General features: G+C 43.4%; 1 protein-coding gene across 1 annotated transcript in view; it reads right to left on the reverse strand.

Annotated features, from left to right (window-relative positions):
* The window catches only part of LOC143728576 (glutamate--cysteine ligase catalytic subunit-like), a 66,326-nt gene that overhangs the window by 15,772 nt on the left and 35,348 nt on the right, over window positions 1-15,206 (reverse strand). Inside the window, exons 7-10 of the mRNA XM_077219364.1 lie at window positions 13,133-13,249; window positions 12,202-12,340; window positions 11,144-11,256; window positions 2,963-3,055 (exon numbers count right to left, since the gene is read on the reverse strand). Of these exons, the coding sequence (XP_077075479.1) occupies window positions 2,963-3,055; window positions 11,144-11,256; window positions 12,202-12,340; window positions 13,133-13,249 (462 nt within the window). The remainder of the gene's footprint in view (window positions 1-2,962; window positions 3,056-11,143; window positions 11,257-12,201; window positions 12,341-13,132; window positions 13,250-15,206) is intronic.

Genomic DNA, 15,206 nt, shown 5'->3' on the forward strand with positions numbered 1-15,206 from the left:
ATATAAAAATATAACAAAATTGCACAAACATGCATGGCTTCAAATGGCATATAAATCTAGATATTTGGCTATATTAAAAGTAGTACTCACATTTAAAATGAAACTCGAGCTTAAGTCAGGTAGGAACACAATAAGTATGATGCTGTTGGTGATAATAACACAATACATTTATTTTTAATTATTTTTTGGACCTTGATATTTTTCCACGGCACACCTGACAACCTACTACCACAATAGTGGTTGGGAAACACTGCATAACGGCTGTTTCACACCTCAAGCGTGAGCAGCGCTTGAGCAGCGCGTCACCCCCAATTTCCACCAACTGCGGAACGGCTGGGGATCCGCTCCGGAACGGCGGCAGAGTCAATAGGTTTCCATTAAAGTCAATGGGTCTCATTCATGAAACACGAGCAGAACGAATTTTTGTGTAAATCGTGTGTAAAGTGGTTCTGGCGTAAATTTTTGGATTCATTAAAATGTTCGTATTTTCCAAATGTTAGTTGGTACGCAAGAAATCTACACCTGCTCCAGCCACGCGTAAATAATGCGCTTAACACCCGAACGTTTTGCTCATTAATAAGGCTGCATTTTAATTCACCTTAATCGGGTACATATTTACACAACTTTTGGAAAAAATATTATATATAGTAATTACATACGGTTTTTCTTATTATGAGAGCCGGTATTAGCATCTGCGATGGTGGTCCTTCTCCAGTTGTAATAAGATTTTTCCAAAGTGAACTAATTTGTTTTTTGCTCTCAAGCTTAATGTTGAACCATTTTCTTCTCACTTCTGGGAATGTTCGATTAACAGATGAAACTCCATTGACTGCATCTGTAATATGCTGCCAAGCTTCCTTTTTTTTAGGACCCGATACGCCACCATGTACGCTTGAAAATAAATTGTGGCGTTTTGAATGAACTTCTGATAATAAAACTTCAATTTCTGCATCTGAGAAATTTTTCTTTTTCATTCGCATTCATGTCATAATATGATGCCCATATATAGTTGTCAGTCGGATTTAATGGGCGGGATTTATGGTAATTGAGAATGAACGTGCACGCGCATCCCATTTACGACTGATTGGAATTCATTAACACACACACCCATGTCACGATCACATCTGACGTTTACGAAGTATTTGTGAATCAGGAGAAGAGTTTTCGGGAAGGTCTCTTTACCGCAAATCTCTCGCATATTTACTCGTATATTTACGAATGTTTCATGAATGAGACCCAATGTGTGTATTTTCACTGACTGCGGAACGGCTGCGTTCCGACTCCGTCCCAACTCCGGCGACCGCAGCCCTCCGGAGCAGATGCGCAGAGTTTCTATTTTTGCCAGATGCCGGAGAGCGCCGCAGGAAGTCGAGCACAGAAACACAATAAAACATCCGGTAATTTTCAAAATAAAAATATACTTTTGCTTTTTGCAACAAGAACAATAGTTAACTTTATTTACACAGCATACTACTTTCCCAATATATTCAAAAAGGAACCCAAAATAAACATTTAGTATTTTATAAGTTGATTATATAATTATAAATATTGTACTAGAATCACAATAATCTCCACAAAGAAGGGAGATCAGCACAGAGTTGTTTCCCCTGTTCTCCTCTGGATGGAAACAAACTGTTGCTGTTTTTTTTTGGTTCTGTTTATAGAAATTACATCCTGTTATATCGCGCGATCATACATAAATTCGGGAGATATCGTGTGTCCTCGTGACTTCAGCTGTCAGTCATGGCCGCAGCCGTTCCGCAACAAATCCGGATCTGGTAGGTATTGAAGGACGGCGGAGCACGGATCCGACACGCAGCGGAGCCGATCCGCAGCCGTTATGCAGTTGGTGGAAATCCGGGGTCAGCATAACTACATCGTCACTGCAGCTGCAGACGCGCGAGAGTATTCACACTGGATGCGTTTGTACAGCGTCACAGCAGCGGCTCCAAAGCTACATATAAGCGAACGATTATTTACAAAGACAACTATAAATTTGTTTTTAGAAGTTGGTAAACCATAAAAGGTAAACAACAAAACAACCAAGAAAACAGCTCCAATCTCATCGTTTCAGTCATAGCCTAGGCCTACTTTCGATATGTTTACAAGACTGCAACTCCGCGGATAAAACACACACACATACATACAAAAAAACACACACTCGGGTTTGATCTGGGTTATGCCATGTAGCTGTCTGTGTATTTCATATACTAAAAGAAAGTTTATATATAATATTTTCTGGCTAGTTTACTTTAGTTTTTTTTTTTTAGTTTTTATAATAGGCTACACCATAGGCTACTTTCACCCAAACTTAATAATTAAAAACAAGTTTAAATGGGTAGCTTAAATCTTCTATAAATATTTTGGAGTCTCCATTTCCTTTCCATTTCCTTTCCAACAGGATCGAATGATGTATAACACTAACACATAAGATTAAAATCAACAGAGTATTTTGAGTCTCTTTTGCACTGGTAAGAAAAAAAGCGAGACTATCGCGCCGGTGCAACAGCAGACCTCAGAGGGTTAATTGAGCGTGAGCAGCGCAGCAAAAATAGACTCGGCGCCGAAACCCCCGCTGCTCCTGCTCGCAGTGTGAATGCGCTCATTGATTAACATGCACGCCGAAAAAAATATGCGCTGCTCACCCGCCGCTTACACTTGCAGTGTGAAACGGTCATTAGAGTGAAATCTCGCTCTACTTGATGAACTAAAATGTAATGTACATGTTCTAATATTGTTTCACTAATATTTATCTAATAAATGTAACATTAACAGGTGCATCAAATTCTCAGTGATTCGGGATTTATAGCCATGAAAAAAAAACACACACATACGGCTAAGCTTTTCTAAGCACACAGTCAGTCAGTCGCGTCGGCTTGCATCGCTGGCACACAGACAGGTGTGTGTGTGTGTGTGTGTGTGTGTTTGTGTGTGTGTGTGTGTGTGCGTGTGTGTTTAATACCTCCATGGGGCGAAACTCGACTCTCCACCCGATGTCAGAGTTTGGAGGGGGGGGCTTGAACCTCATTGTCTGCCAGTTGGTTGACTGAAGATTCTGGAACATGCAAAATAAACCGTGGTTCATTCTCACATGCTATATGATGTGGCAAACACTGGTGTATAAAAGGCTCTCAGGGAAAGAAGACTTCTATTGTGGGACTTTTATTTTGATGGTTATTTTAGAGTGCGATACCCGTTGCTTCCTGTAGGAGGCATTATTGTTTTTTTTTGCTGCCTGCTGCGTCAATATAGATTACGGAGAGAACGGTAGCTCCGCACCTAGAAGTTTCTTCCTGCCTGTTATTCGGATGTTCGTTTGGCATTTGGTGTAAAAAGTATTAGTACATGACCATAAAGTAAGTTTTCTCTGATTTCTCGATGTTTTCACCGTGTTTTAAGTGTATTATTGAACCTTGTGCATTTAAACGTGCATGCCCGGACATGTACCGATTCATGTGCGATCGTTTGACAGGTAAACCAGATGTGTAACGTGCTTTCTGCTAAATATAGTCAAATGTGACAGTTTACGTTGTATATGTCTGTAATATGTTAACTAATTATTCTGCGGAAGGATTATCCAGTATTATTTCCCTTTGATTATGCCAATTTGGGAATCTAGATTACCGGTATTTGTTTAAATGCATCTGGATTCAGTAATAATATATATTAGTGCCCAAGTCATTTTGGTGACCAAATCAATAGTTTATATTGTCTTCCATTGCCCATCCTATCCATATTTTGAGCTTTAACTGTTATTTAGAGGTGATACTGAATGTGTTAGTATTCTGTATAAAGATGGGGCTGATTCATCTGTTAATGTACACCTTTATACTTCTACTAATATAATCTGTCTTTTGTTATTTTAGACTAATATTCAATACACTTTGGAAAGAAGCACCAGTCTCCTCATTCTTTGTGTCCTGACCGACACCCAGGAGTGTATACTGCTAACAAGTAGAACTAAAGCCTAGCAGTGAACTTTCCTCTCCAACAAACTGGTCCTTCGAGCCGGATGCAGTGTTCATTCCTGGTACAATGGAGTCAGATGAGGAGATTGTTCGGGCAACCAGAGCAAAACGCCGAACACGTCCACCAGTTCGACTCCAAGACTTCGAAGTGCAGTATGTAGGGGGCAGACCTGTAAGTGAACATGCTATTTCACAACCCTGGGAGGTACCTGCCCACATGACACCTCTCCAGTCATCATGGGATTATCCTGATTACCTCTATGATGATGCTGCTCCTCGCACAGGCCCTCGGTTCAGACCACCAAGCTTCAGTTATGCAGAGCGCAGTGAAAACCTACCTCAGTCATTCACATCAGTCCAGCAGAACCATTACACTGAGCCTGAATACTATAACGAGCTCCAAGCCATTCGCAGAGAAAATGTACAGCTGCTACAATCACACCAAGCCTTTCGTGCTGACCTGATGGAGTTGAAAGAAGTTCGTACTGAGTTCAAAGAGCTGGTCAAAGTTGCCCAAACCCTTAGAGCAGACCTCAGCACCACTAAAAGCCATGATCGTCCTCCAGTGCGACCTGAACCTCAACTGCCATCCAGTCCTTCCTGTCGTGTAGGTCAGACGGAGCTGGCCACATCAGCTGAGAAGGAAGAGTGGCCTGAGCTTCCACCCTGGCCCGAGCCCGAGTCAGAACTGAGCAGAGGTATGGAGGCTTTAAAGTTAACGAAACCTGACAAAGCTACATACCATCCAGAGGTACCAAAGTATTCAACGGCCTCCCAGGCTCACCCTGCATACCGCCATTCTCAGTATTGCTTTCAATATCCAGATGTGCTACCACCGCCTCCAACACCCGAAGACCTCAGAGTGTTATTATCTCCAGCTGCACACACCCTGTATCGGAAACCCTTAAGTGCCCAAATTCCAGTTTCTTCTCCCCTACTTGGGTCCATATCAGCTCAGTCGAGGCATCAAGCACCTGTGGTTAAGGTAGAGTCAAACATTCCACGTTTAACACACCCCTCAGAGTATGTGTATCGAGGGCCTACCCCTACTATCCCCAAGTTTAGCCGGCCAGATCCAAGCGAGTTTGCCATACTTCGAATAGCTTTGGAGAATCTGCTTCCTCCAGATGGGACTGAACTCTTTAAATATCAAATACTTGTGGACCACTTAAAGTTGGATGAAGCTAAGCTGATTGCCGATGCTTTTTTGAACTCGCCAACCGCATTTACTGACACTATGGTGGCCCTCCATGAGAAGTTTGGTCAGCCCCACCAACTAGCTCTGAGGAAAATTGCCAGTGTCCTGGAAGCCCCTGATGTAAAGCGTGGGGATACAGTTGGATTCCATAAGTTTGCTCTTCAGGTACAGTCATTGGTGGGTTTGTTGAAGACTTTAGGACCTGAAGGTGACATTGAGCTGAATTGTGGGTCACATGTCGCACGCCTTTTGAGCAGACTTCCTTCTGAACAGCGAGCTGAGTTCCGCCGTCACATGTTTCGGCAACCTGGAGCTGTACCTACTTTACATAATCTCTCAAACTGGCTCCGTTATGAAGCCTGGTGCCATGACTTTGATGCAGAGATTTCCTCCCGAGAAGTTCAGGACCGACAGACTTCTAGACCTGTACAGAGTAAAAGGTCTGTAGCCATTCTTCATGGGGTTGGAGTGGCTCAAAATGTAACTTCCCTGTCCCCTCAGAAGGGTATAACTGCACCGACCAAGTCAGTCGAAGTAAAGCGGTTCTGTCCCTTCTGTGACAGTACCGAGCATTATTTGAGTCAATGCAAACCATTTGTTAAACTTACTACTGACCAGGCCAAAGACTGGATTCGAGGTAATAATCGTTGTTGGCGCTGTGCCAGGACTCATCATGCTGCTCAGTGTGATCTGAAGAAGCCCTGTAACCTGTGTCAAGGCAAACACCTTCGCCCTCTTCACAATGTAAATGTGAGATCCTCCCAAGAGAATACAGTCAGTGCTGAGAAGAGTTGCCTTACCAGTTCCTCTCCCGACAGATTTTACCTGGACAAACCTGTTGTTGGGACCCGTGTCATGCTCAAGGTTGTACCTGTACATATTCATTATGAAGACCGTACTTTAGACACCTTTGCGCTTTTGGATGACGGCTCTGAGAGAACCATTCTGCTCCCAACTGCTGCACAAAGCCCTGGGCATACAGGGTACACCTGAAGATCTCCCATTGCACACCGTGCGTCAAGACATTGAAGTTCTTCATGGGTCATCTATATCATTTCAAGTATCCCCATCCCATAAGCCTCAAACCTGTTACAAGATTGAATATGCTTTCACTGCAGATCGCCTCAATCTGTCACGGCAGTCTTATCCCGTGGAACAACTGCAGAGGAAGTATAAACACTTACGCGGTCTTCCCATCTTGCCGGTGAAAGATGCTCAGCCTCTACTTCTGCTTGGGTCAGATCAGCCACATCTCATTACACCAATTGAGCCTATCAGATTAGGTTCTCCAGGTGGACCTGCTGCTGTCCACACACGCCTGGGATGGACGCTTCAGGGCCCCACATCATTCATGGGGCGGCCTGCCTCCTCCCAACAATGCCTACTGACATCTGTCCTTCCACCACAAGATGAGCTTTTTAAGAATGTCCAAAGACTCTGGCAAATAGAAGCTGTTCCACACAGGGATGAGAAAGTGGTGACTCGATCAAAAAAAGATCAGGAGGCTTTAAAGGTACTTGAAACCAAGACCATCCATACAGAAGTGAATGGAATTCTTCGACTGGGGACGCCATTGCTCCGACAGAAGGATATGCCTCTGTTGCATGCCCCTAAGGAGTCAGTTATGCCAAATCTGCGCAGTATCGAGAAGCGTTTGTTAAAGGATCCAGTGAAAGCAAAGACCTATAGTGCAGAGATGGAGAAGCTCATTCAGACTGGAGCTGTCCAGGAAGTAACTAAGGAGACAGACTCTGATGAATGTTGGTATATACCCCTGCACCTTGTCAGTCATAATGGGAAATCCCGTGTTGTTTTCAACTGTTCCCATCAATATCAGGGGCAAAGTCTCAACCAGTATCTGTTGCCTGGCCCTACCCTTGGAGCATCATTGCTTGGTGTACTCATCAGATTTAGGGAGCATCCAGCTGCCGTAAGTGGTGACATCAAGGCAATGTTCCATCAGGTCCGCCTCCTTCCGGAAGATCGCCCCCTACTGCGGTTCCTTTGGCGTGATCTGAAAGTGGATGAGCCTCCTAAAGTCTTTGAATGGCAGGTGTTACCCTTCGGCACTACCTGTAGTCCATGCTGTGCCACTTATGCTCTGCAGCACCATGTGATCGAGCACAGCATTGCAGATGAGTCCATCAGGTTCTCAGTTGAGAAATGTTTTTATGTGGACAACTGCCTTCAGAGTCTATGTACCCCTGAGGCCGCCAGGCACTTGGTCGACAGACTGAGAGAGATGCTTTCCAAAGCTGGATTTGAGATACGGCAATGGGCCAGCAATGTTCCCAGTGTTCTGAGTCACTTACCCCCAGAAGCTCAAGCTGAGAGCTTGGAACTTTGGTTGGCTCAAGACAAGTCTGACATACCAGAGTCAACCTTAGGCCTAAGCTGGAACTGGCAGACTGATACCCTGTCGTACAAGTACCGACCTGTTGTATATGAGACTCCCACCCTCAGGAATATCTACAAGGTCCTAGCCACTCAGTACGACCCTTTGGGACTTCTTTTGCCTTACACCACTCGAGCGAAGATCATTATTAGGCATCTATGGAGTAAACAGCGGGGTTGGGACGACCCGAACCTACCACCTGAGCTCCTGCAGTCATGGCGTGTCTGGGAGAATGAACTTCAGTACCTACCAAACATCACTCTCCCTAGGACTTATGTCCCTCCTGAGGTAAAGGATGGTGTCACGTATGAAGTCCACATATTTTCAGATGCCTCAGAGCAGGCATATGGAGCTGTGGCATACTTGAGGACCACTGACAAGAGAGGCCAAGTGTACCTGTCTTTTGTGGTGGCTCGATCCCGAGTGGCCCCCAAACGTTCTCTTTCAATTCCTCGATTGGAGCTTTGTGGAGCTCTTGTGTCCGCTCAGTTAGCTAGATTGCTCAAGAAGGAACTGACCTTGCAAATAGAGTCCACAGTGTTGTGGACGGACTCCTCTACAGTCCTTACCTGGTTGAACTCTGAATCCTGCCACTACAAAGTCTTTGTTGGCAATAGAGTCGCCGAAATCCAAGAGCTAACCGAGGAGTGTTCCTGGCGTTATGTGGATTCAGCCAACAATCCTGCCGACGACCTCACTAGAGGAAAATCTCTGAACGTCCTTACAGAGATAAACAGATGGTCTCAAGGTCCTCCCTTCTTACTTCAGGATGCAGCTACCTGGCCAGTATTGCCTAGCACAGATCTGAAAGATGACCACACAGAGCTACGCAAGTCTGTCTTCTGCGGCGCAACTGCTGTGCCACCCCAACCAATCATCCCGGATGTCTGGAACCACAATACTTGGCAGGAACTCGTGGATGCCACTGCTAAGGAAATTCCGGTAAACCCTACTTCTGAATCCTTTCCCGATGCAGATGATTATCGTCAGGCTGAGATCCTTATTCTCAAGCGAATTCAGCAGGAGTCTTTCCCCAATGATTATCAGCGTTTGGTTACTGGGAAAACAGTGTCCTCAGACAGTCGCCTTCTTACCTTAGCTCCTGAACTGGACAGATTTAATGGGTTAATCCGAGTGGGAGGTCGATTAAGGAGAGCAGAGTCCATTGAAGAATCTACCTTACACCCCATTGTGTTGGACGCTCATCACCCAGTTACCCGGCTACTGATTAAGCATTATGATTGCAAGCTGCATCATCCCGGACCTGAGCGAGTGTTTGCCGAAATCCGGCGTTATTATTGGATCATCCGTGGACGTGAAGCCATTCGTCGGCACCAGCATGGGTGTCTAGACTGTCAGCGTTGGAGGGCAAAACCAACTATTCCGAAAATGGCAGACTTGCCTTCTGCCCGTCTCCGTCTCCACAAACCTGCTTTTTACTCATGTGGAGTAGACTGCTTTGGGCCAATGCTTATTAAGATTGGGAGATGCACAGAGAAACGTTGGGGGATAATCTTCAAGTGTCTAACCACTAGAGCAGTGCACTTGGACCTCCTCAGTACCATGAATGCTGATTCCTTCCTGATAGCCCTTAGGAGGTTTGTTGCACGGCGGGGAACACCTGCGGAACTGTGGTCAGACCAGGGAACAAATTTCAAAGGGGGTGAAAGAGAGCTCAGGGAAGCCTTCGCTGAAATGGCTCCTGAATTACAGAAACAGCTTGCTCGTCAAAGGATCCAATTTCACTTCAACCCTCCAGCAGCCCCACATTTCGGAGGAGTGTGGGAAAGAGAAGTACGATCTGTAAAGTCAGCCCTTTATACGATCGTGGGAGCTCAATCAGTTCCTGAAGAAGTCCTGCGGACAGTCCTTCTAGAGGTGGAAGCTATTCTTAATTCAAAGCCCTTAGGGTACGTGTCCTCTGATGTTGCAGACATGGACCCAGTAACACCCAACGGTTTGCTCATGGGGCGGCCTGATGGTTCCTTGCCCCAGGTAATCTACCCGGCGTCTGAATTGATGAGTCGCAGACACTGGAGACATTCACAAGTCCTATCAGACAACTTCTGGTCCAGATTCATCCGAAACTACCTTCCAGGCCTTCAGACTCGGCAAAAGTGGCAGTCCTCTCCCCCAGACTTAACTGAGAAAATGGTTGTCATGGTTGTAGATCCACAGATGCCTAGGGCCCTCTGGCCTGTTGGACATGTCATCAAGACACACCGCAGTCCGGATGGACATGTTAGATCTGCTGATATAGAAATAAAGGGGCAAGTATATACTCGACCAGTAGCACGTCTGGTGATCCTCCCAGCTCTGCCAGATGACGGAAACCGTTCTGGAAACTCGCCTTAAGTTAAGTCGCCTTTTAGTAGGAGCAAAGTTGCCTAGCACCTTTGGGGGCGGCTGTATAAAAGGCTCTCAGGGAAAGAAGACTTCTATTGTGGGACTTTTATTTTGATGGTTATTTTAGAGTGCGATACCCGTTGCTTCCTGTAGGAGGCATTATTGTTTTTTTTTGCTGCCTGCTGCGTCAATATAGATTACGGAAAGAACGGTAGCTCCGCACCTAGAAGTTTCTTCCTGCCTGTTATTCGGATGTTCGTTTGGCATTTGGTGTAAAAAGTATTAGTACATGACCATAAAGTAAGTTTTCTCTGATTTCTCGATGTTTTCACCGTGTTTTAAGTGTATTATTGAACCTTGTGCATTTCAACGTGCATGCCCGGACATGTACCGATTCATGTGCGATCGTTTGACAGGTAAACCAGATGTGTAACGTGCTTTCTGCTAAATATAGTCAAATGTGACAGTTTACGTTGTATATGTCTGTAATATGTTAACTAATTATTCTGCGGAAGGATTATCCAGTATTATTTCCCTTTGATTATGCCAATTTGGGAATCTAGATTACCGGTATTTGTTTAAATGCATCTGGATTCAGTAATAATATATATTAGTGCCCAAGTCATTTTGGTGACCAAATCAATAGTTTATATTGTCTTCCATTGCCCATCCTATCCATATTTTGAGCTTTAACTGTTATTTAGAGGTGATACTGAATGTGTTAGTATTCTGTATAAAGATGGGGCTGATTCATCTGTTAATGTACACCTTTATACTTCTACTAATATAATCTGTCTTTTGTTATTTTAGACTAATATTCAATACACTTTGGAAAGAAGCACCAGTCTCCTCATTCTTTGTGTCCTGACCGACACCCAGGAGTGTACTGCTAACAAGTAGAACTAGAGCCTAGCAGTGAACTTTCCTCTCCAACAACTGGTCTAATATTAACATTTCTTGTTTGGTAATGTTGCTAGAACAGTAAAAATCACATGTTAATTTTAAAGGATTAGTTCAATTCAGAGTTATAATTTCCTGATGATTTACTCTCCTCCACGTCATCCAAGATGTTCATGTCTTTCTTTCTTCTGTATAAAATAAATTTCTTCTGTAGAAAAGAACATCGTGGAATTTTTCCCTTTAAAAATGTATTTTTGACAGAAGAAAGAAAGACATGAACACCTCGGATGACGTGGCGGAGAGTTTAATTCTGAAGTGAACTCCTCCTTTAAATACCTCGAAGTGGTCCGATTCGTTCTCGTCGTCCAAGTGGATCTTCTCCTGGAAGAGCGAGAGCGGGTCCCGGATGAAGAGGTGTGCGATGTGCTGTGCCAGCAGTTTGTCAATGCCTGCAACAGTGCAAAACACAGCGCTCAAACACTGATCAGAGCTGACGAGAGCACACACCCCAGTGGTTTCACACCGTCTACATCGAGTGCTGCAAACGAACACATTAGAGGCCTTTGCTCCGGTAATTATAGGATCGAGTCTCCAGGGAGTTTCCCAGAGAACTAACGGTCCCTTATGAACGTTTTCCTGCTTGCGTTCGCAGCGCTAGTAGGAACTCTGTAGTGACGTGAGACGCGCTTGTTGTTGTGACTTTTATTTTGACGGCACTGAGAACGACTGAACACACAGCACTCACATTCTCCTGTTCATTAGTTTACGATCTGTCTAACACTCCTGTCTAATACGTTATTAGATAGAGCTGTTATACATAGAAAGTAGACCGTGATGAAAAATTATTAGCGTATGTCGTGTGGTTTATGTCCAGTGTTGAATTACATAATCATGTTTCTCTTCTCAAAGTTGCGTTGGGTTTTCTCCTCAGTGTAAAGGTGAAGACCTTCATCTATCAGTGTTTTACATGTTCGTAGAGTTTCTGGAGTAAATATATAGGCTATAATCTGTGTTTACATGGCTTTATAAAAATGGCGGGTGCTGGTGTTTCGCGTGCGTTCGGCCAATCAGCGAACACTAACGTCACTGTAGATCCTATAGCGCCGGTTACTTTAGACCGACTCTGAAGTACATGAGCTAATTTATTTCCCCCATAAGGAGTTCCCACAACTAAAATCGTTCCTAGTTCCTGCGGTGCGAACACGCCGATATCCAGGAACTTCTGACAATATTTCTAGGAACTATGAAAAGGTTCCTCCGGTGCGAAAGCCCCTATTATAATATATAACGTCTTCTCACTGAGGTCGATGTAGACGGGGTGTCGGTGTGTGTGTTTTTATTTTCTATTGCAGAATGTACATAAGACAGGGGACTGTGTCAGTGTGTGTGTTCACCTGCATCGAGGAGCTGTTTGTTGATCTCCTCATCGATGGTCAGCTCAATGTCATTGTATTTCTCCCCGCAGCAGGAGAGGTAGCTGTCAATCGAATCATACCTGGATTTATTGATCTTGAATTTGTTGTTTTTCAGCGGCTGCAGAGAAACAGATAGAGAATTCAATTTAAAGAGGCCATATTATGTTCACGTCACATTTTTTGTGCGCTTAAGTTCATCCTTCTGAATGTAGATGTGACTCATGATAGCAGACCAGCCAACCTTGAAATTATTTTTTGAGTACTGGGGGGTAAACCCATTATTTATTCATGATTTATTCATTATTTATTCATTAATCCCATTTATTCATCTGGTCAATAGTCTAAAATTAAGAAACCCCTAGAAAACAGTAAATTAAAAATTTACATTTAAGATAGGCCACTTAATATATTATTCCAATATCCAAATATGATACTAAATCTCACAGAAAAAAAGCGCTTTTATTTGTGACGTGCTGTCTTTGCATTTGAACATTGCACATTTTAAACAGGACACGCAATAGCTGAATAAACGTTAGCCAATACAAACATATTTATAGAAGATAGTTGACAATGAATAGACAGGAGTCCAATAATAGCAAAACGAATCACTTATTCTAAAGAGAATATCAAGTAGCCTTTAGGTTAGATGAATCCGACATATAATGAGGGCTGTGTTAACATTAATTTAACAAATTTTAAAAACATGGATGGATAATATGGATCCAGATCCCAGACCTGTGTGAATCATACATAAAATGACTCCGATAATCATTTAAAAGAAAACTAATCTCATCCAAATTGTCCCTTTTGAGAATTTACAAAGTGAGAACTTTATAAGTACAAATATGAATATCAAAAAATGAGAATAAGAGCTGCTGCGTGTGTGTGTGTGTGTGTGTGGTGTCCTCACCTCCAGGCCCCTCTCCTCCGGGGTCCGGTCGTCCACAGACGCAGAGATCACACCCCAGCGGCAGTCGATGTCTGAAACCAGCCCGCGGTACAGCGGAGAGGCGGCACTGAGCGCCATCTGCACACACACACACACACACACACACACACACACACACACACACACACACACACACACACACACACACACACACACACACACACACACACACACACACACAGACACAGACACAGACACAGACACAGACACACACACAGACACACACACACACACACAAACCCCAACACTGAGCCTTTCTGGAAACATTAATAACAGGCTCCAAAGGTTATAAAACTGCTAAGCACACAACACACATGATGACGGTGGTTATATATTACTTCATGTATAATGGTAAAGATGGTAAATTTTCAACTAGGGTCAAAGTTAGAAGATCCTTTTTTAAAACAATTAAATTCTATTCATTTCAATACAATTTGGATGTTATTTTGATTTTTTAAAAGCAGTCCTACATGCAGTAACATCATGCATGAAAGTTTGCAAGTCCATCTCCCCATATTTATACATTTTATTTAACAACAGTATAAACAGGAATTTGAATACAGTGGTGAATCATATTTTTTCTGTGATGCAAATTTTTACTTTATGCTGTCCCACTTTATATTAAGTGTCTTCAACTACTGTGTACTAATCTAAATAAATTATAGATAAATAATATTTATATAAAATAACATTTTAACGCATCCACCCCATCCCACCGTCATCTTACATTGCATAAAGTTTAGTTTATGATCATGATGCAGAGTGATGAATTCTATTAGAATGCAGTTGAAATGCACTGAAATTCACAATTATGAGAGCAATAAAAATGCACATGTATGGGTTTTGTCTTATATTTATATTACACTCACTCAAAGACTGTCACCTGCTTCGTTCCTGAACCAATCAACGGTTTAAATGAGTCGGGTGAATGAATGATTCAGTGATTCACTCATAAAGACAGTCACCTGCTTCGTTCCTGAACGAATCAACCGTTTGAATGAGTCGGTTGAATAAATGATTCAGTGACTCACTCATAAAGACATTCACCTCCTTCGTTCCTGAACGAATCAACCATTTGAATGAGTCGGGTGAATGAATGATTCAGTGACTCACTCCTAAAGACGGTCACCTGCTTCGTTCCTGAACGAATCAACCGTTTGAATGAGTTGGGTGAATGAATTATTCAGTGACTCACTCATAAAGACGATCACATGCTTCGTTCCTAAACGAATCAACCGTTTGAATGAGTCAGGTCAATGAATGATTCAGTGACTCACTCATAAAGACGGTCACCTCTTTCGTTTTTGAACGAATCAACCGTTTGAATGAGTCGGGTGAATGAATGATTCAGTTACTCACTCCTAAAGACGGTCACATGCTTCGTTCCTAAACGAATCAACCGTTTGAATGAGTCGGGTGAATGAATGATTCAGTGACTCACTCATAAAGACGGTCACATGCTTCGTTCCTGAACGAATCAACCGTTTGAATGAGTCTGGTGAATGAATGATTCAGTGGCTCACTCATAACGACGGTCACATGCTTCGTTCCTAAACGAATCAACCGTTTGAATGAGTCGGGTGAATGAATGATTCAGTGACTCACTCATAAAGACGGTCACATGCTTCGTTCCTGAACGAATCAACCGTTTGAATGAGTCTGGTGAATGAATGATTCAGTGGCTCACTCATAAAGACGGTCACATGCTTCGTTCCTAAACGAATCAACCGTTTGAATGAGTCGGGTGAATGAATGATTCAGTGACTCACTCATAAAGACAGTCAGCAGGTGTGTTGGACATCGGCTGCGGCTGGATGTAACCGATCGGGGAGAGTTGCCGCGTGCAGGCGGGGAAGAGCTGCAAACAGAGACGTGAAGTCGGACATTTTCTGGTTTTCGTAGTGTGACCGCTCACGTGGTGTTTGCATACTTTACCAAAGCTGAAGTGAAATAAATGCAATATTTGCAAAATACACAGATGTTTCAGAGACATTTCCATTCAATACTTTATGTATTGCTTTATACAGCGTCTGTT

Source organism: Siphateles boraxobius, unplaced genomic scaffold, assembly GCF_051911475.1.
Source record: "Siphateles boraxobius isolate OS27281-9 unplaced genomic scaffold, OSU_SipBor_1 78, whole genome shotgun sequence".
Lineage (NCBI taxonomy): Eukaryota > Metazoa > Chordata > Actinopteri > Cypriniformes > Leuciscidae > Siphateles > Siphateles boraxobius.